Raw genomic sequence first — 23,030 nt, 5'->3', positions numbered from 1 at the left:
ATAAGATTCCAGTTTAAATAAGAATGACTCTCAGTGAAGCTCGTATCTCCACCAAGGAACAAGTGTCTCATCAAATCCAATGAAGCTGCACCAAATTTCAGTTCCATAGATGTGCCTGATTTTCTTTCATCAAGATGCATGAATTCCCTGGTAAATGGTGAAAATGTTGAAAAACTCCCAAAGTAAAAAATAATTCATGGATCTGCCTTCTGATGAGTTCTTCCCCCGATCCGAACCACATCCTTCCACCGAGTTTGGTATTAATAGATCCAGTAGTTTGTGCATAATCCTGTTTACTAACAAACAAACAAAGAAAACTATAAAATACTAATATGTATATAAATACAATAGCAACAGGCAGATGTACTTGGGAGTTTTACCAACAGAACATATTTGTGTGATCTGGCTCATGTTGCTATTCACTCTCTAATGTGTTTCACCATAAAGGTCATCATGGAGTGGAGGTGGAGTTTGGTGGAGGTGAAGCAGGAAACTGTAACTGGGTGTTCTGGTTCATCCTGTAACTTAAAAACAAAGCGAAGGGTTTTCTGAGCGCCACAGACCTCTGCACCGCCGCTTGAACTCTTGACACCCAGGCCGACGGTGACCCGGCCTCAGTGTTATGTTTGCACCAGCTCCTCGGAGACTCGCGTGTCCTCGTCCCTTTGACGCTCCACACCAGACTAAACACTTACAGTAGCAAGACAAGCAAACGCTGCACAGCTTTGCAAATACTCTATGGATCAGAGGTCGCAACTGGACCGATGAAAAATCCACTGGAAAGAAGAGCAAACAGTGACAGACACTACATGTACATGCTCGGAATAAAACAACCGAAGCTGGAGATTAAAAAGTGAATTTGACTTCACATTAGTCTGATTCTTTCTTTAGATTTTCACTTTTCTGATGCCCAACGTACATGTTTGTGTGCCGGTGACTCAAAACAGATCCTAATGACTCTCGTGTGTAATTAGTTTTATTTGTCATCGCAGCAGCTGGCGAAAAAACCTCATGGCCCATTTCGAGTCAGTCCAACCTGCAATTAAAAACCGTGGCGATGAGCACAGCTGGGAGGGTGAAGCCTCTTTCTGTTTTTTTGGGTGGACGTGTAATGAGAGAGCAAAGTGACACTGCGTGAAGACGAGCTGCCGCAGACCCGGCTGCAGAGAAACAGGAGGGAATATAATTTTTAATTTGGGGCGGGGGGGGTTACCAGATTTCAACCCTTTGTTGTGGCGAAGAGGCGGCCATCTTGTGGGCTGGTCTTCAGATGGGGAGGGAAGTTCAACTCTCAGGGCTCCACCTTTACACTGACCCGACCTCGCCGAGGGGGTCACGGGGTTTGTGTGTCGCTGCGCGGCCGGAGATGACGAACGCGCCAACGCCTCCGGTGATCTGAAGGTGAGACGGGCAGTCTGCGTGTCAGGAGGGCGCTTGTTTAAATGTTTCCAGCCACTGAGGAACCATAAAGAGAACAAGCTCCCACCCTTACATCATTCTCTTTCTTTTTTTTTAAACCCCATCAGAGCTCAGCATCTGTATGACGGTAAATATTGTCCCTCATGTCTGTTTAAACTCATTCCCCCCCGAGGATCCAGAGATGCGCTCCTCTTCGTTTGCCTTTGACCCAGCGCGACGTCTCGGAGCTCCGTGATTTACAGAGATTGTGACAAGGGCCACAAAGCTGTATTATTTACACTTACTCACTAAATTCAGGGTTTGACAGGGAAGCGGAGGAATGTGTGTTTATTTGAGGGGAGGTAGGGCGGGATCGGCCATGTTTGCCTTTGGACTGTTGTCTTAGCGTTAGTTCCGACACCAACAGGGATTCACTACTGTTTATTTGGACACTGGCTCAGACCTTTGCCCTGTCCAAATGGGGGGGCTAATCCCAGTCAATGCTACTGTGGGGGGCCTCACTACCATTCCTCTAACACTGCCTCCCTCTGGACCTGAAGGGGAACTCCTCTAATTTACACACATCAAAGTGTGTTTACAGCTCTTGAGGAGAACTATTTGTCATTTGAGTCTTTGGGAAAAATAGAGAATGTGGATTAAACTGAGGTTGTGGAATGAACTGACTTCCTGTTGCCTGTTCGTCATCTCTGCTCCAGGCTGCACCACAACCTAATCACTGAACTATTGCATTGTGGGTAATGTAGGCAGCAGTCTGGTCTGTTCTACAAAGGATGTAATTGAAGTAAAGCCTGATCACATTTGAAATTGCACTTCACTGATATTTTAGTGTTGTCATTTGCTGCCATAACTTTTTTCTGATCACATCTGAAGGAGCCTAGTCTCGCCGCTGTGACGCAGTCGGTCTTCACATGCAGACTTGGAATGTGTGGCCCCGAAATTCTGCTGCATTGCATTGTTTCCAATTTATATATTTTCTTAAATAAAAATCTGTGCATTATAAATGCAACAGTATAAATGTACAATGCTGAATGCAGTCTTCAGCACCTGAGCTGCAGAACCAATTGCTCAGTGGATGAAGTCAGTGTTGAAGGGCAGGTGACATCCTCAGTATCGTCCTTCATGCTCGACAGTGACACACACACGTCCCCTGAAAGTGAACAAACCTTTTCTTTGCAAAGAAAAAAACAATATCAAACATTATCAACATTAAGAGCAGACACTTCTGTTTTTTTTTTTTCCAAAACAATACTTTATATTGTAGATGTCAAAGACAACATGTTAGAGAAAGGTTCCCCAGAAAAATGTACTATTTCTGTAACAACGTTGGAACGAGTCAAAAAACATAACTGATAAAAAACAAGAATATGCATTTTATACATATGTAAACCTAGAACTGTTTTTGAACCACAGTGGTCATAGTGATAATTGGCTTATTTACTGGAATGGACAACTGTAACAATAACCAGGCAACGTGATGAAGCCCTTTAATCCGTCCGGATGTGACTGAGAACAAACAAGTCTTCCCAAAAGTCTCACCAGAGTCACATCCAGCCTGGTGTTCAAAATAAAAAATAAAAGTCAATTCTGTTGTCGCAGTTTACAAAGTGTCCCCTTAAAACAATTTGCTTTTCTACATAAATACAATTAAAATCTATCGTCTGTGTTACAAGTGCTAGATACCTTTTTTTTTAATTTTTTTACTCATTTTATGTGTCAAATATTCAGCTGAAGATCTTTCAGATTTTGAAGAGTCCATATGCTACAAGTAGAAACACGACATGGAAAGCGCCCGAGCTCCTCCCCAGCAGAAACACAAAAGCAGTAAAACAAAAACAAAAAAAAGAGAGATAAGACAGTCTGGATACAGTGAAAGTACTAACGTCCTTCAGTGCTCGATCCCTTGTGCTGACATGTGGTATGAGGCAGAGGGAGAGGCAGGTAGGCAGTGCATGCAGACATATGGATCATGCAGAGAGAGAGAGAGAAGAGGAATGGAGTGGAGTCGGACCAGGCCGCATAAATAAACACACCGTTCCTGGACCTGGCTGGACTGAGCTAGGAGGGTTAGAACAAAGAGAGGTGCCCCCTCCCGATGAATGGAAATTATATCTAAATGGAATGTCACTGCTTTTTCTTTTTGTTACTAGACATTGTGTTAAGACTAACAGTGAAGACAGACGGCCCGGAGAAGCCAGAGTGTGCTAGTTTTGGCTCCTCTCGACAAACCAAAGCATTCACCGGGAGAAACCCAATGACTGGCACTGCTGTGCAAAGGTTCTGGGAATGTTCTGGGCTGAGTTACCATCTGATCGACTGTGCTTACATGCGCAGAGACGTCAACAGATCCCAGTCTAAGTGATACTGAGCACAGCGTGATGATGTGTCACGATAATGTGGACGTGGTCCTCGGAACAAATGATCCCAGAAATGACACAGAAAGCACGAGAGGAAGTAAAGTCTTTCCAAACCGCACGAGATAGAACTTAACGCCTAGACCTCCTTTGTGGGGCACAATTTACTGCACACGCTTTCCTTTGTTCTTCTAAATGTGGACGGTGCTTAAAATAACCTTTGACCTCTCTGGCCATCTGCAGGAGCCATGGGAAAGGACGTCATGGAGGTGATTTAGAGACAAGTGACATCAAAGCTGCATCTGCAGAAAGAGACGGCGTCACTGGGACAGACGAGGTCAGATGCATTCAGTCAAAATGACCACATTTACTTTACTTGTATCTGAGTGAGATTTGGCCATTTGAAATGTGAAACCTCCTTCTAAAGATATATTAAACTTGTTAGAAAAAATAATTGTTGCTCTATCAGGAGAAGTCAGGAATGGTTTCTTTTAGTGTCTCGAGAGAAGGGACAGACTTGAGGAATCAAGCACCTGTGATCTTTTGGATCCAGGACAGAATTAATAAACACCAGGCCGTCAAGATTACACGTGAATTCAAAGGAATGTTATTTCAAAATAAAAGGACACGAGGCCTGATAACAAATAAGTGATCAGGGGAAGAGTAAGGCCACGTTCCAATTCAAACCCACCCTTCCCTTGTTTCTTACTCTTGTAAAGCTGTGAGGAAGAGGAACACGTTTTTTGTAGATCTCTAGAATCCAGTTATTGAATTTTTAGTTACAGTCTTATGAGTGCCAGCCATCTACACACATACATGAAGAAAAGTGTGGACTAGTATGAACGCGTGAGGCTGAGCGGAGGTGGTCTGCACACCGACTTTAACAGTGTCATGGTGCATTATGGGATGGATGAGGCCAAACACTTGTCATCAGTGTGGAAAGACAAAGAGAAAACCAGTACAATGCTACTCAACACGTAACAAACTGTAAACGAGTACAGCAACGGGTGTCGTCAGTAACACCTCAGAAAAGAGCCGACCGTATGCAGGGCCCGTGAAAAGGATCATTTTCAATACAGACTTCAAAAACAAGATCATAGTATTTCATGATGTATAGATATATATAATATACTCATTTCTTTTTTATATATAAATCTACTATGAACAGACAGTAAATACACAATTGGCCATCATTGTACAAAGTAGAAACATCTGCATTCCTGTCCCCCCCCCCCAAAACCCAGAAAACACAGTCGTGTAATGTCCACGAGAATCCTCACCTTTCCTTTATGAAGATCAGAAAAAAAACAAAAAAAACAGCGGAGAGAGGGGACCAAGAGTGCAAGACAACAGGAGGACACATTTCAAAAAACACGACGACGTCACTGGAGTCCAATGAAAGGGCAACAAAGACAAAGAGACACTGTTGGGAGGGACAAAATAAAGTAGAGTAGTCGTTAAGAGGTGTGTGTGTGTGTGTGTGTGTGTGTGTGTGTGTGTGTGTGTGTGTGTGTGTGTGGCAGGAATACTCAGGAGATCATTGTCCTATGTACAGTAAACAACAGTGAACACCACAGCACTGTTTCTGTTCAATGATAAAACTAAATACATTAAAACATGACATTAGTCCTTTTCCAGAGGAAAGAAAGAAAGAAGGTAGTTGCCCAGAGGCCAAAACACATGTTGGAGTGAAGGTTACAGATGAGAAGTTAACCAGTGCACACTGGCCACACAGTGCACAGCAGCTGGGAGTCACAACCAGACCGGCAAGACAAATAGGTTGTATCTGCCAATATGGACAAACAGGGTTTACTACAGCAAGGCTAGTGGCTGGTGTTTCGTGTAATCTGGAAAAATCTAAGCAAACCTTTAGCTCCCTCTTGTTAAAAATTAGGATTTTACACTGATTCCAAAAGGATTCAGATTTGTAAGGCAGATCGATACAGTATTAACTTCTATATTTAAAATCTTCTGGAACACAAACCTAGAGGAGGATTCATGTTCAGGAGAATCTGGGACACATGTGCTATATTGTTTATGCATGGCCTCATCCTAACTCTAAAAATATGTGTTTACACTTCAATATTTAGAAAGAGCAGCTTCACTGTGTATGAACAGATGTGCACACACCTGCCTTCACACAGCACCTGACATTTGGGGAGCAGATGTGCTTAACAAGGGGCATGAAACGTTAAACCAGCTGTGTGTGAAACACCCCTCTGGAAAATCCCAGGTGGTATGGTCCTTGTTACCATGGAGACACAGTGGTCTTAAAGAGACAAATCGTAAAAGAGTAAAATTGTTGATGATAAATTTGACTCTACAGAGATGATTGTCCACCTTTTTAGTTTTTCAGATGTCTTGTTGCTCTAGTACAGTGCATGCTACATTATTAACTGTTTACAGGAGAAATATTAATCCCACGTTTAACTTGCTTTTAAACTGAACCAACTCCAACCTGTGGCCGGGAACTACCCTCCGAAGTAAAGACTACCGAGGAAGGAGGAAGAGAAAGAAGGAGGTGCAGGGACAGACAGTTGGCTGGTTGCAGGGAGTAACAGGGGGGAAATGCCGAGCTCCTCCAGTCTATGTGCCGACAACATGCAGGCAGAGGATGACTTCTTAGGGGAGAAATGTTTGAGGGGGGGTTGGGGAGAAGCATGTTCGTTCCCTAAACTGTTTTTTTCTTTTTAAGGCTAAGTTCAACAGAAAATCCACCAGGTTTGTTTTTTCTTCTTCTTTAAAGGGCACAAGTGCACAGTCGTTTACTGTCAATCCTTTAGAAACCAGAACATCCGCTGACATGTCTCAGCCGAGGTCTCCAACCACCGCGTTGTTCCTTTCATCGGGGAACATTTGAAAAGAGGCAGGAATGATCCGTCCGTAGTGCAGAGTCACAATCACATCAGCTCCGGTGGGGTTTTTTTTTTTTTGACAAAGGTTGAGAAAATGACGATAAAGCGCAGAGAAAAACGGAATAATAAAGACAGAGGCAGACAACTGCAGATCGTCTGTACATGGCTGCGACTGGCATTGAAAAAGTTTGTCTGTATAGTGTTTTAAAAGCACTGGCACTCAAGGCTGTCATTGCAGGATTGTTGAGTCAATCCTCCTGTATCCAAGGTGTTGTTGACAAGACAACGCAACACATTGGTTCTGATCAGTCTGTGTGCTGCTGATCAGTGAATGCGTCGCACATCCTCAGTGTTCCTGCTCCTTTGAAGCGCCACTCGCTCCGCTTGTTCCCTCCCGTGAGAAGATGCCATCTTGATCAGGCGGGGGGGGGGGAGTGAGAGCTGGAGTGGCGTTTAAACTGAAATTGACTGGATGAGGACACTGTCAGAGATAAAGTCTGAGTGGTCAAAAGGCAAGAGATGTTTCTTTACATAGGAACCTCCTCCTCCATCGGTTCCTCTTCAGCCCTGGGGGAAGAGATAACACCGTAAACGAGGTTGTAATATTATCCTCTTAAGCCATTTTCAGACATGAACATGAAAGGAAAACAGAAAAATGTCTGGAGCCAATTTTCTTGACATTTTCCGTAGTTTGCTTTTAACATGTGAAGAATGCAGAAGGAGATAATTCAAGTCAAACACAGTAAAATGTCCAGAGCATTCAGCTGAGGGCTGGCATTTAAATTCTGCTGCAGAAATAAAACAATTTTTTGTGACAGTGCCCTTAAACTGGGCAGGTTGTGTACATTGTATTTAGCCGTTAGCTGAAACAACCTGTCTCCTGCAGCTGGACTGATGAGAGAGACTGAACCCTACAGACCATCAATCCAAACTCTGAGCTTCAAGGAACTAAAATGTACAGTTAGGCGCTAATTATCTGTGTCTGCATGACCGCACATCTTTGTAATTACACCTGTCGTATGAATGGTAACCGCAGCACAACGTACCTCTTTCCAATATGTTTGTTGGCAACAGACAACGAGGCCATGGCGGAGACGGTCTCGGCTTCCTCTGCGTCACGCTGGAGGACTTCGCTCAATGAACAACCAAGTGTGGAGGCGGAGCGTTGCAGTGAGCGCCAGTATTTACCTACAGAAGAGCAGGACATGGCAAAAGAGTAAAGAGTCATTAATGTGTGTGGATATCTGATGTTTGACGTCATGATGACTAATACGCACGGACTAGATGGACACTTTAAAATCAACCAACTATTGTTTCCAATTTTTATAGACATGATGTAGAATGATATGGTGATAATCCACTCACTTTGAACTTCAATAACCTTCTCCATGGACTGGACAGCGTTGGCATTTGGTCTCTGCTGCATCACCTCATCTGGAATGGGGTCCAACTGCAAGGAGGAGAAAAAACATCAGAACACATGGTCCTGGTTCTCATTCTCTCCTGAAAGTCAAACTTCCACATCGTACAGCGACGGCACTACCTCCTCCCAGCGGTCGTGTCTTTGAGATTGTTCAGGACACTCGCTCTGTAATGTAACTGCTGCGGGGCAGACAACTTGACGCTAATGGCACTGAACCTATACCAACGGGGAACTTCAGCTGAAACATCTGGAGCCATTTCTGACATGTAGCGGGGTACGGCTGCATATGTATTTTTATGAATGTGACACACAGGTGTTCAGAAGGCGCTGCTCCAAAAACCCTGTGGAAACCCCAGTTGAACTAATGCGGTTCCCTCCTGGTTTAAAGGATCACTTGTGAATGTGGACGACAGCCCAGTGTTGAATCACTCCGAGAGGTGGGGAACGGGCTCGAGCTGCTGACACAATAGAAAATGGTCCTGCAGGTGCACGCCTCCTCCCACTCACTCACAGCTTTGCTACTCTTTGACACAAACTACACTGTGAGCTTTGTGCTGTGTCCCACTCCCAGGACACATACTAGTGTACACAGATGCACACAAATGGAAACTGCCCACTCACACAAATGCATGTATGCACTCTCATGCACACACACACCTCCGGGAGCACTCCTAAGTCTATACGAAACTCTCCAAGCCACAATTCAGAAGAGAGGACAATTCCCAAATGTGCCTTTCCAACCCGGAATGATTCAATTTCCCCTTTGGCCGACTGCGAGTACGACACTTTCTCATCCCATTTTGTCAAACGGGCCCATTCAGCTCGACATTCCAACACAGACGGCACACATCCTTTCACTGCTCCATCGCCACCCCGGTGGAATAAAGGAGCAACCGAGGAACATGTGAAGAGAGACATAGGAGTAAAAGTGGGAAAAAATGGGTCTGGCCGGAGATTTTGGAGCAGAACACGAGGAAGAAGAGAAAAAAGTCATCGTCGGTCGGTCTCGCTCGGCCGAGGCTGGAAGTTTTCTTTTAATTAAAACAAATAGCATGTGGGAGGGGCTGGTGGGGGCTGAGGGGAAGAGGCAGTCTAGGGAGAGGGATACTTTAATCCTGCTGTGGCACGACAGGCTACATCATACACACACACACACACACACACACACACACACACACACACACACACACACACACACACACACACACACACACACACACACACACACACACACACACACACACACACACACACACACACACACACACACACGTACAGTTTGTGCATGAATATTTACGTTGGGGTATTTGTTATTTGGCTGACAACTCACAAAAGCATCCAACAGCAGAATAGGGCTAATTGCATCTTTGGCTCGAAACAAATGACAAGCAAACTGTGGATTTTGTTTTATGACTGCACATCAACCCCTCTTTAGTCCATCAGTTTATCCATGTTACAACCCGATGATAGAAAGGAAGCTCTCAACTGCAAGTGCATTAACAAAGAGGAAAGTTGGCCGACAAAGTGAACAGTCTTGTTGTAACTTTTAAAGGTTCAGTGTGTAAGATTTAGGTGAAAGGGATCTATTGGCAGAAATTGAATATAAAATAATCCTTGTGATGTTTTCATTAGTGTGTTTCATCTAAATTGTATGAATTGCTGTTTTCTTTATCCTAGAATGGGGCCTTTGTTTTTAAATACTTTATATTTACATGAGAAGCGGTTCCCCTCTGCGGAGGCCACCATGTTTTTTACAGTAGCCCAAATTGGACAAACTAAACCTTTCGAGTTTTTAGGACAACTGAAGGCTACCACAGGAGGGTGAGGTGAGGGGTATTCAGCTGCAACACGCAACGTCACCACTAGATGTCACTAAATTCTACACACTGAACCTTTAAGAGGATTTACCACAACGAGACTCGCCAAATAATTTCAAGTAATGTGATATTCAACAGCTATTATAAAACAGCTGCCAACTTCTCACCATATACTTAAAGTTAGTTCGAGCCCGGCTCTTCTCGGCCCATTCTCACCCGGCTCCCCGTCAGAGCAGGGTCAGGGGTTCTCTGGGGTTTCCATGGGGTTTACCTCTGAGCAGGGCTGGACGGGGCCACTCTGTCAGCTTGATTGACAGCTGGGCCTCACGCTTATAAACTTTAATGGCTCTTGTCAGGATACTTCAGGGGCCCCCACCTGGCAGGTAGTGCAAACACACATATGCACACACACACACGTGCATGTGCACTTTACACAAGCATACATTTGTCTGCCACTTCATCCATAGCAATATTTCTGTTGGCTGAGATCGTGGTCATGGTTGGGCCTGGACTTCTGCATCTTCATAGCCTGGATGTGCAGTAGACTTTGAAAGAGAAGTGTCCTCCGAGGGCGATTTGCTGTCATGGTGTTGACAGATTTCTGTGGAAGTATATTTTTCTTTGTGTGACACAGCTGCCCAAGCGCACAGGGTCCGAGCCAGCAAAGCTGAGACACCATGGAAAAGCCATGAGCTGAGATTGAGGAATGTGCCCCGGTAAAAACATTCCTGAGGGGAGGCTGAAACCAAAACAGTGGAAAGAGGAGGAATTCCACTTGTTCAGCAAAAGAAAAGTGCACAAGCTGTCCATTGTTTACTGTTGTGTCCATGTGCATATGTTGCCGGTCAGTAAAACCGGTTGATTATGTTATGCTAACTGAACGAGGTAATGACGTGCGTTGTGCAGAGCAGGTGACCTCTTTGGAAAGGGGGGGGTGTAGGTTTGCCTTGTAGTCAGGGGGTGGTGTGGAACAGTCAGACCCAAGGGGGGGGGGGACAGGCGAAGTCGAGCGTCGTACTGTAACTGGAGTGTAAACACGCTGAATAACCTCATTGACATATGGTAACAATTAGCATATTAGCCTGTTGTTTATCAAATAATTGGTAACAACCACGGTTCAAGCTGGGCCAACATCTGTTTGCGAGCAATCATCAATTAGTCCCAGGTTCAGAGTTGACTGGTGGAGTCGCCAATGCATCATTCATGAGCTATTTAAGCAGAGAGACTTGACGATTACGCACTACAGTGGTGAGGGGGAATAAAAGAGCCTGTAAAGTCCATTCAACAATTTTCATCCCCCCTCTTTCCCAGCTAATTTGAGCTGTTTTCAAAGGAAACCTAACGCTCATTATGGCAGAGCTCGTCTTAACCTGCCAATAAAAGCTCAGATATATTTCTCACACTAGCAGAGCAGTAAAACTCTGGAAGTACAAGCTACACAGGAGGTGAGAGGATGTAAGGAACGCTTTAAGGATGTTTTGGCCCCAGTGTGGAAGCTGCCAAAATCTGCCTTTTAAAGACGGCCATACAATAAAAGCTCTGCGCACACACTAAACAAAGTGAGATAATGGTGGTTTCTTTATCATTTTTATTGGCTCTTACTGCTTTGCTGACATTATGTACCTTTAATTTTCAAACTCCTCAATACCCATCTCATCTGTGAGACCCGATTCTGACCTGCTACGGCTTAATTTGTTATCACATATACTTTTATGCTTCTCGGTGATATGTTGGTTTGTTTGTGGCCATCACCACAATATCAAGATGATTGATGCTTTTCTTAAATTGGTCAAATCTTTCTTCACAGCACAACTGCAAGAAATTCACTCATCCCCTCCTGACTCGTCTGTCTCGCACTCACACTCACACACACACTAAGACTTGGTGGTATATACTGTACGGTACCATTCTACCCATATTTTAGGGTTATATGCTATAGTTAGATCAGAGATTTATGTTATGGTGACGTCTTGGATTCTGGACCCATCCAGACGATACAAACCCCCAGGCAAGTATGAAGCTTCATAAACAAAAGCACAGCTGACTGGCTAATCCAGCTGTGGTCCCATGCCTGAGCCTATTCATTCGCTCCATTCACAAACCCAGCCAACACACACAGAGACACACACACACACACGCGTAGGCCTGTGCATAAACTAAAATATACCACCTGGAGAAAATTGGCTCAGGAAACACAAGTTGTTGGCCACTTGTTGCCCATGGTCTGCTTTTGTTGCTAAATCTAGTTGGTGGAGCTAAATCACCACTTTAGGCCTAGAATTGAATCAAGTCTTGCCTTCAGATTTCTTAACATTTGCCATCCGAGGTTGACTTTTCAGCAGATGGAAGAAAGAAAAAAAAAAAACACCAGGCTGTTTTTTCCCTCTCCCTCAGGCTTCGAGCCCCCACTGACATTTCCCAGCGAAATTCCACGTCCATTACAGAGACCTTCGCTGGGATTAGGATAAAAACACTAGCTTCCTGCCATTTTGATCTGATCAGGGATTCCCCCTCTTGCTATAAATCATCAAAGCTCCACACAACTGATTTCATATAGATATAGCTATTTCTCAACAACATCTATATCAGTTTATCAAAGCTGTATTCTGGATAATGGGGCATCCTACACAGATATTTACTATGGGGCTGCTGTCAAGATACTTTTAAATATGTTTTTATCCACAAAGTAAAAGCTAAAACATTTAAGCTTTACTTGAGGTATGTTGCATTCTAGAAATTGTAATTCTAATCAAGAAGAATAGTCCCTCTATACAATATTAAACTCATCCAGTACGGGTTTAGACTATGAAGACACACATGGGCACAGCTGCTTCACAATAGTTTCCTCCTTCCCGACTTAAAATTATTACTGTTTCCCTTTACTATCTGATTTGTAGACCCAGGCTGACCCTGTTGGTAGAGGTGCGAGGGCAACCACTTTCAGATGTGTACGAGAGACGGGGCCCCGGGTGAGAAGGTGAGAGGCGTGTCCTGCAGAGCCAGGGCAATTGATGCTCCCCGCCCCCTGCCGTCTTTCAAATTTTCAGCTCCCCGTGGCACCCATCCAGTGACCTCCCTCCAAACCCCTGCTGAGGCCGCGGCTCTGCAGGCTGCTGAAACCTAAGAAGCAAACCCCCTGATCTGAATCATTATTTCTGCAGCAGGGCGTTGTTGTGTGCATGGAGAGTGTCCTTCAAACTGCGAGTCCAAACCTCTGTGAGAGGAAAAGGCATCCGCCCTGCTGAGATGTCCTTGAATTCCTGAAACCTTACCAGCTGTAATGACAGTTTTATGCAGCTTTGAGTCATTGGTGGGCAAAGTTCAGGTAAATAGAGTTAACTTATTAGATAAAGTCTCTAGTTTGTGCAAACCTTGATCAGATTAGCAGAGCTGTTTCTGGGTTTTTTGACAGATTTGGCACATAGCAGAAAAAAAATCTCTGGGGCTAATAACTTTGCCTGCATGTTCCATGTAGAACTTGAACTAAGCCAAACAACGGTTCAACTGTCTGTGATGGTCAGTGCCTGGTTGGTTGCAGTGACCAAGTTTTACTGATGCGATCCTATTTTATTGTTCAGTTTGTTTTGCTCTTGCTCCAAGATCCACATGGAAAAAGGCCATGTGGGTTTTTTTTACGATTCCAAGAACTCATTTATAGCTCAAGCTGTCTGGAGGGGCTGGAACAAAAGGCCCGGGGGATGCACAGATACCGTCTTCAATAAGACAGATTCAGATATTAACATTGGCCATATTTAAAACTAATGTTGGCCAAAGAAATGATCTTATTTAATATTTGTTAATTACAGTGTGAATGCTTATTTTAGCATTTACGCAAAATGCCTTTAAGAGCATTGATCTCAAATGAAAACAAATGAACTTGTCCCAATGACGTGGTGCATTTTGCTTTTCATTAGATCATTACACTGTTAAACCACATCATGATAAATATTCAGACCACTTGTCTCATCTACAATGCACTCTCAGGTATTGTAGATGCCTAATCAGATCTGCAGGACCACATGCATCAGTAGAACTGGTCATAGTGTCTTCGTGTGCAGCGGTTAATGGCTTCAGCAGGAACAGTGGCCTGTACTACGAAGCAGGATTTGCGTTTTATCGGGGGTAACCTCAGGTTCAGTTCAGAGTTTTCAGTCCTATGAAGCTCGCTCACTTCTTATTGGGTAAATCACCACGGTAACTTATGCTGAACAGCCAACCTGCTCTGGAACAGGTGAACACACACAACAGATGCAACTCGGACATTCAATATCTACACACAGGTCACTAGTTCTAAAAAGATCAACCGGTGAACTTGAGGCAGCAAATTCTCCTCCACAAACAACCAGTCACATCTTCTCTTCCCCTGGAACTCTGTAATCTCCATCCTGCACCACAATTAAGTCCTTTAACAGTAAAACCCTGATATATCTTGGACGCATATTCTGTGTGGAGAAAACGAGCGTGAGAGGATCCATCCAAAAAAGCACTCCAGCTTCTTCGTTAGCTGGAAGAAAAAAGTCCGCGGCTGTGACAAGCAGCTTTTCTGTTGTGCGCCATGAATCACAGAGAGCCAATGTTTGCTCAATTCCACAGCCCAACCTACACACTCCCACAATTAACCTTCTGCCTGGAAATCCTCTCACTCTGACGTAATAGAGCGTGTGTGTGTGGTGTTGACTTCCCAGACAGAGACCGTGTAAGAGAACATTAGACAAGATGGTTTTGGCTCAGATAAAAAAAGTGCTGTTGTTGAAGGAAGTATACAACCCCTCTCTGTGTGTAGCTGTGCAACAGCCTGTGACATTCTGCCACCACTGGGCGTGTGAGTAACCCACTCAGGGGACGCAAATGTCAAAGTGGCCTGACTTATACAATGTAAAGGAAAGTTTTCTGGCTTCAGAAGATGAAGAAATCAGAAGATTCTTATCATTATAAATGTATCTTCACTTATGTGCAGTCTGTTCATTTTTAAAGTAAAGGTATTCTGAGCTTACATCCATATTACAACTCATTAATTTGAAAATGCATCAGTCCTGCTACGGATACAGCTCGCGTCCACACTACTCTGAGTTTTAGAGGTGCTACAATCTGAGAAGTTTGGTGCCGTTTCATTTTGATAACTCTGGGTTTTAGTCTGGACGGGCATGTTTAGAAGCTATGACGTAGACACACACACAACTTGCTGTTTAGATCTTTTCAGTTACGATGTAGCCTTCGCTGATTCGTCAAGCTTAAATCACATGGCCCCCTTCTGTTAGTAAACAGTCCCTCATGTTGCAATGCAATTAAACACAAAAATGACTAATGTGGCTATAAATAAAAGGTCAACATCCATTAAACTGAATCATCAACATACTTGCCTTTACATGACATTTGCCTAGATTTAATATAAATTCATGGTAATACTCTATACAAGCCATTTAAGGTGTATGTTACGCAGCTCAGCAGATTTAATCCACAACTCCCTGTGTATCTGCTGAATCTCGGTACCTCGCTGAAGGTTATTTTGAGAGTAATGCGTGAGGACATTTTGACGGTAATTTATCCCCTCTCCTCCTCCTGGCTCTCATCTTACCTCATTGCCAAGCAGAGCAGAGACGCAGGCTTCGGAGGCATCACATATGGCTGTGAGGTCGTGACCCCCCTCCAGGGCAAGCACCAACCGACCGCCTGCCAGACCCATCAGCTGCCTGGTCAGGTAGCCAAAGCCTGTACACACAGGAAATGGCAGAAAAGAAAAAGGTAAGAAAGAGAGGAAGGGGGGAATTGAGGGAGGGAGGGAGGGAGGGAGACAGGGCGGGAGACAAAGAGACGAGGGAGCACTGCCCTTCGAGCTCCGACTTCCTTTTTGGATATCGATCAAAGAAAAAAAAGAGAGAAATGGGGGTTTGAGCGTGCATGAAGGAAGGGGTGACTGCATCAGAGAGAGGGAGAGAGAGAGAGAGAGAACTGTGGACTTACTGGAGGCCAAAAAACAAGCGTGGTTTAATTTTAATAAATACGGCTTTGGGTTATAGGCCTGCTCTCAGCGTTTCATCTTTGTTTTTCAGGAGGAGGGGGAGTTTGAATATGTGCATTCAACCATACTTTCTTCTCCCCCTGAATTCTACCCCTCTTCCTACAATCCTCTCTAAACCACCCATATAATAACTTCCTTCACGACCAAAGACTCCCGCTTTTATTTGAGATCTGCAGGATGGTTCTAGAAAAGCTCTTAGCTGGCACGCCAAGGTCTCGATCTGAATACACAAGTCAGCTGCACAAAATAAACACGAGGTTTGAACATACAGCAAGGGTGTCATATGCCAGATGTAGAGGGTACGAATTAAAATGTGCATGCACGATTCTTGAATATGGAACAGCCTTAAACGTTTCTTTCTATAAGTCATTTCAGAAAAACACAGGAGTAATTAAGTGGATAGCTGCGGTCAGCACTTACATTTGGCCGTCAGTTTGTATCCTCCCAGGGGCGGAGCGTGTCCGTCCACCGCATCAAAGCCTGAAGATACCAGAACCACGTCTGGGGCAAACTCATTGGCAATGGGCAGAACCACCGTCCTAGAATAACCAACAGGAAAAAATAACATCAACAAACTGGTGTATTTATGGTGGAGGCTGTGATGGAGAGGGGGGGGTAAATTTTCTTAAGTCTTGTAAGCCTGTGGCTTTAAATGGGACACTAAGTTTGATGCATTTGGTTTTGGGCTTGCTGCCTTCCACATGCAGAGCTACTTTAAACATTCAGAGTCTTGCTCAAAACCACCAAGAGCACAGAAAGTTTGGTGATTAGTGAGGTTGAATGTTGTCACACACGCTGGGGGCAGCTAGCCAATCAAATGGTCAAACATTAGCGGATAGAGAGAGGCAACTTTCTATTCACTTGGGAACGTGGTCTCTCTCGTTGGACCCCCACTGTATTCTGAAGTGTTAGAGGGTGTTACCCACCCAATTAGTTTGTATGTGGCAGACAAAATGACCACTGACGTGAAACGTTTGAACTCTCGTAGGAAGTAATAGACTAAAAGATGCTTAAGTAAAAAAGAGGAATGGAAGGACATAGTAAACTGCATGCGTGTGCTTAGTATGTAGGATATTTCGAACACTGGATGGGTGTGGTGAGTGAAAGATGTTTGTGCGCGACCTTCGTCTGACACACAGCTGCAATGTGTCATACACAGAAATCATACCAACAGTGGGATACAGTTCAGTGATTCACTGCAAGTTGTGGCTGGAAAATCCAGTCTGGTTTATATGGTGTCCCTGTTTATAAAAATAAACAAAGTGCCGTTCAGCGTATACATGTTAAATACTGAGACAGTTTTACACAGAAAGATTAGATCACATAAAATTAGATGTTTTATTGTTTCGGTTTCATTTTAATTTGAAGAGCCGGACAACAGTGTTTTTAATTAAGAAATTAATCAAATTAAGAAGCAGGTATTTTATGGACTGCAAATAACGAAAGCGTTTAAGTTTAACCTTCTGTAAGGGTGCCTATGAATTAGGAATCCTTAATAATAAATAACTGAATCATCTAGACTATCAAACTAGGGTTAACACTTGCTTAGTTGACTTTGAATAAAGGGATAATGATTTAGGATGTCTCACTGGTTCATAAATAGTTGGACTTCCCCGATGGCAAAACAAGAGCTTCTCTCTGATTTCGCTGTGGGATTTCAGGTTCGACACAGGAATTTTATGATGGTGATCTTGGCTATTTGGGCAAGTTGTGTTTTGGTGAGGTCTATGAGTGACAGAGTACCACAGGGTTCCGTCGTAGGTCCCCTGTACTTTGCAGACCTCAGGAACACGGTGCTGGTTTGCCGGCTGTGGGTGAGCGGCGTGCCCTGAACTCCGGAGGCCACCGTTTTTTTCCCATCTCTCGTTCACCACCAAATTATAACCCTCAACTGTGCACGCCACGCCCCCCCACCCCCCACGCCACAACACAACACTCATGCGTACACACAGCTGTCTGAGGGAGAGGCAGGAGGCAGTAATAGGAGCTCTCTGGTAGTCCTAGACAGCGAGGATACGCGGAGTGCGTGCGTCACTGTGTGTTAGTGTGCATCTGGCAACGATTCAGGAGATAACGTCATGCAAAGAGGATGAAGGAGAGAGATGGAGATACAGAGAGAAGGAAGATGAAAGAGGACGAGAGCGAAAGAGTCTGGAAAGAGAACAAGGACTACAACTGAGTGAGTAAACACGTAAATGAACAGTGGACGAAAGAAAATAAATCAGCAAGTGTGAACAACACAAGGCCCATTCATGTGAAGGCAACCAAACAAGTATATGAAAAATTAACAACTATTGTGTTTAGATTAGATTTGATCTCCCTCATTCTCCAACTACTCAGTAACTTACATCCACACACACAGCCTTGGCCCATTAACATTTGGGCCATAAAAGACCCCACACTAAAGGGAGTTGGCCGCAGGCGCTTATGTGGGCCGGCACACGACGCAGAGGGAAACCTTGACTGCCAAGGATACTTAAAACCACTGGAGGCTCTGCCGCGCCCCCTTCCTCCAACCATGAACACAAACAGGGACAGTTCTGGTCACAGTGATGAAAAATGCTGGTGTCATCAGTTCCAGCCCTCCCCCCTCCTGGAAAAATACCCTGACATTTATTGAAATAAAAAAAAAGCCACAGCTATCAATTAGCAAACTGGCATAAAGGGAAGGTAGTGGCTTTGAGGGAGACTAATTGGGTGTGAATCAGAGGCTACGAATGCGGAGATGAAAAGAGCGTTGTGCTAATCAAGGGAGGGGGGAGTTTATGACTGAGCCGCGAGCTGTGGGACATCCTGAGCGGAGAGGTTGGCTGAATGTTGCTGTGAACTACTTGGATAAGCATGCGGTGTAAACCTTTGTTTGGTGTTGTTTGGTTTACCTAGCAACAGGTGTGCAAGTGTCTGCTAATGAATGGATGGGCCAGCTTGAGAGAGTGTGTGTGTGAGTGTTGTGTGAGTGTTGTTTATTGCTGTTTATTAGATTGGGGGAGTTGTAAGAGGAAGAAGCAGAGTCCAAATCAATGCAGCAGTGGTCAAGCTACAAATACACCAGTTTCTACACATGGCAGCTGCGGCTCAGGAGGTAGAGCGGACAATCCACTAACCAGCGGGTCTGTGATTACTGTACTGTACTGTAAGGTGCTTTGGGTGGTGATAAAGACTAGATAAGCGTTAAATTAATACAAACCATTTACCAGATGACATCACCTGGGTTATTGACTCAGACTTAAGAAAGCTCCTCCAGAGGAGTTGACTCAAATCATGTCAGTTTGGGATGTGTAAGACTAAGAGAGTTCCAGCTCCAGTCTTTATCAGTGGTTGTGTAGTATGTTCAGAATTTGAAGTCGAGTGTGATAACGTTCCATTATTAAAGTTACAGGAATTGATGCTGTAGCTGAGTCAAACAAGAGTCATCGGGAGCTGACATATCCCGCTGGAATCCACTTGAGAGAGCAGATGATTTAGTGCTGGCTCATGTGTGTCACTTGTTTTGTACAGCAGTGTGGGAAATTGTGCGTCAAAGCATTTATTACCTCCCTGCGACCCTGTTTGTTTGTATGTGAGTAGGATTGCGCAAAAACTGAGTGGATTTCTACGAAACGTTGTGGAAGGATGGGAAAAGGGCCAAGACAGAACCCGTTAAATGTTCAGGCGGCTCTGGACAAATGGGGAAATCCAGGATCTTTAACATTAGGAGACAGGATGTTGTTATTTTCACCAATTTCCCAGTGAATTATTCATGAGTCTTGATAAAAAAAAAGATCAAGCCTATTTAGGGGACTGGTATCTGTGAGTGTGTACAATCTGGTGCAGCCACCATTATGCAGCAGTAATCCACCTCTGCCTCCACAGGGACAAACCCATCAAACCTCTTTGAAACTTACTGTATTCTATAGAATATTCAAATCATTAGACTCAACTTCAAGACAACCTTTTCCTCTTGAATCTCTTCCGATCTTGATGAGTGCAATTGATTTCAGGTGCAATAGAAAAGGGCCAAACCAAGAGTCAACAACACTGGAGAGATTCAGCCTCACCCACTCAGTAAAAGTCTCTTTGAGAAGAACATACAGAGGTTGTCCTTTAGAGGGAGCAGTGCTCATCAAACCGCTCAACAAGGGTTAATCTGCAGCGCTTCAAGGATTTCCCCCTCCGTTCATAAAAAAGTAGAGAGCGGGGAGAGGGAGGGAGAGGGAGAGGGAGAGGGAGAGAGAGAGAGAGAGAGAGAGAGAGAGAGAGAGAGAGAATAAGAGAGCTAAAACTCACACACGCACACTTGCACTTCAAAGCCCTGTCATCTGGCGCTGCAGAGAGCTGGTTTGAATTAAGTTTAATTCTCCTCCTCTCTCGTCTTTCCAAGTTCATGGCAAAAGATGGAGTGAAAGGAGGAGGAGGTGAGAGTGAGAGAGAGACAGAGAACGAGAGAGAGAGTGGGAGAGGGAGAGGGAGAGAGACAGTGCTTCTGGTTTTCATTAGAGCCAATTTTCTTATCTTTTTTCTCTGTGCTTTCTGGAGGCTCAGACTTGATCCCCTGCAAATGCAACGTGGCACAGGCCAGTGGAGGAATGGTAAGGTACCGGCTGCAAGGCACGCATCCCCTCCAAAAGACAGAGGGAGGAAGGAGAGGACCACGACACACAGATAAACAAGGAGATTGAAAGAGAGAGAGAGATAGAGGGAGGGAGGATTTATGTATCAGGTGTCTGTCCACATGTGTCTGTCTGCATGAGGTTTGACATGTACAAGCACTGATACACCCTCATATGAATCTGAGCCAGGTCCGTGTGTATTTCTATGAGCTTGTATTTACAATGTGCATGTATGTGTGTTAGTGGCAAATATATGAGCAACAAGACATCAGCCTCGGAGGAGTAATGACGCCAGGTTGTAGAACAATACACACCCAAACAAACTGTTGCTTTCCTTCACTTTACATTTTTGGACCTCTTCCATAATGCAAAGAACACTGATTTAATAACCTACAATTACACCAACAGAGCACACTGCCGCCGCAGCACAGGCCTCTTCACATGCATCTTTGGTCAGATGCAGGCGTGCACTCCCGAACAAACGTACACATCACAAAACTGAATAAAAGAGTGCTTCCAGATTTTTTAATGCTAAAAGTGCATTACGGATTAAGTTAAATATGCAGTGATTGTTGGAAGATGTCCAAAAGTTTAAAGGCCAATTCGTCAATTTTACACAAATTCATTTAAAAGGTGTTTACATATTATAAAGTATGTGTTACTGGTCAGTAGTATCTATTATATATAAATAATACTCTTCTGTGTGTATTATCATTTAAGTGAATAGGAAAGTAGTCGCAGAGTTATGGACACAAATACTGATGTTCAAAAATAGTATAGCATGAGGCAAGCTGCACTCGCTATTGGCTTCAGTGATGGATCATATATAATGTCTATGGTATGAAATATATTAACTGGTTGTCATCAGTGCACATGCAGACAGACGGGTGGAGAGAGGAGGATGAGGAGGGGGATGAAAGAATGCGAAGCAGAGAGAGGAAGAAGGGGAGCACTCAGGGGTCTGGGGCACATTAACGGGCTAAGGTGTGTTTCCGGGAGGTTGCGTGCAGAAAGCTGTGAGAAGACAGTGGCCAGTTTCTGGCTCAGGCCAGATGGACGTACTGTCACTGAAACGAGTTCATCTTCAAAGAGCGCTGGAACCGATCCAGACCGGCTCCTCGTATCCAGGTGTACGAAGCAGCAATGTATAAGAGACATGTACATGTCTGTGGTGAATCCTGCCTGGACTCTGGTAGACCTCTCAAGCTGTGCATGTGTGTGTGTGCGTGTGCGTGTGTGTGGGAGAGGTTATAAATAGCATCAGACAGTGGACATAATATAAATCAGGTGTGGTATGAGGGGGAACTCTCCACCTTCTCAGCAGCTCCTGATAAACCATTTAACAGACTCAAAGAGTACAAAGGAAAGAAATTCACCTTAAAGCCTTGTTCACACAGCACAGACAAAGTTTTGCAAGTCGCAGACAAAAGCTCCTGATCAGTTGCCAATCACAATGTGTGAACTCTTCAAAGAGGGTGAAGGTACATGTAGTGGTGAGGTAACACAAACTCAGTGCAGTATACTAACTGCATTGGGTCCGGGGTCGGGATAGAGCAAAATGCCTATCAGGTTAAGTCTTGGTTAGTTTTCTCCAGGACTTGTGTCAGATTCGGACAAAAAAATGTTTTCTGAGCTGTTCTCCATTCTTTGATGTCAGCTGAATCATTTCACCTCCTCTATAAAGCAGCAGTTCATACTATTGTCTTACCTGAAGGCAGCTAGATAGTCTGCATCCCCCATGGGAGGTTCCAGTCCCCCAGTAAAGGCCATGTTCACATTGAAGCCTACACCTGCTTCAGCGCCCACCTGAAATGCAGAAACACACACAGATTTGTAATGCTTAAATTGTGGGCAGACAAGCAGAAGGAAGGACTGGTGCTCCTTCTCACCTCATCAGGTGCACCGCTGCCAGGGAAGAAGTTTCCGTCGTCGTAGCGATGCAATGAAAGGTAAAGGATGCTGGGGTCACTGTAGAAGGCCTGCTGGGTGCCGTTCCCATGGTGAACATCCTGAAAACATAAAGAAGAGAGGAAATAAGAAGCTACATTAACCTAGACATTTAGTGTATTGCTAAATCAACTAACTATGTATGTATTACAGAAGCTGCATTACTATAAAAAGGGAAATCAGACGACTTGGAAAATGACAGAGACCATCACATCCTGCATCTGCACTAAGAGCAAGAAAACGATGCTCAGAGACACTAATACTACAAGACAGTCAAATCTTTATCTCAGCTGTAGTCTGATGTTCGTGATGTCAGAAGAGGAATGGTCAGCAGGATTCAATAAAACACTTCAATGATTATTCACTTTAGCCCCCCAAAAAACATGACATCAATTAAATGACCTCATTGTCTCGATCCCAAGAATGCTTTAATACACCAAAAGAACAAATGTCCCTTTTGGCTGGAGGCTGAGTGGCATGACAATGAGTTTGCTAGTTGCACTTAAAGTCCCCCTGTGACAGACAGACAGGAAATGAAAAGGCCCTTCAAAGGCTTTTCGGGAATGGCCATGACCAGGCGGGGACGCCACGATAGAGCACGACTCCAGGA

General features: G+C 44.3%; 1 protein-coding gene across 3 annotated transcripts in view; it reads right to left on the bottom strand.

Moving 5' to 3' along the window:
* Window positions 1-2,567: 2,567 nt before the first annotated feature.
* The window catches only part of hdac4 (histone deacetylase 4), a 115,024-nt gene continuing 94,561 nt past the window's right edge, over window positions 2,568-23,030 (bottom strand). For all 3 annotated transcript variants that reach the window (XM_035173924.2, XM_035173925.2, XM_035173926.2), the window contains 7 exons: window positions 22,363-22,482; window positions 22,182-22,279; window positions 16,305-16,423; window positions 15,441-15,574; window positions 7,991-8,075; window positions 7,672-7,813; window positions 2,568-7,192 (listed from right to left, as the gene is read on the bottom strand). In XM_035173924.2, coding sequence (XP_035029815.2) covers window positions 7,153-7,192; window positions 7,672-7,813; window positions 7,991-8,075; window positions 15,441-15,574; window positions 16,305-16,423; window positions 22,182-22,279; window positions 22,363-22,482 — 738 coding nt within the window. In that variant the 3' untranslated portion in view covers window positions 2,568-7,152. The remainder of the gene's footprint in view (window positions 7,193-7,671; window positions 7,814-7,990; window positions 8,076-15,440; window positions 15,575-16,304; window positions 16,424-22,181; window positions 22,280-22,362; window positions 22,483-23,030) is intronic.

This window comes from Hippoglossus stenolepis, chromosome 13 (assembly GCF_022539355.2).
Source record: "Hippoglossus stenolepis isolate QCI-W04-F060 chromosome 13, HSTE1.2, whole genome shotgun sequence".
Classification (NCBI taxonomy): domain Eukaryota; kingdom Metazoa; phylum Chordata; class Actinopteri; order Pleuronectiformes; family Pleuronectidae; genus Hippoglossus; species Hippoglossus stenolepis.
Note: the sequence above shows the minus strand (reverse complement) of the source record. Positions and strands in the feature narration are given on the sequence as shown.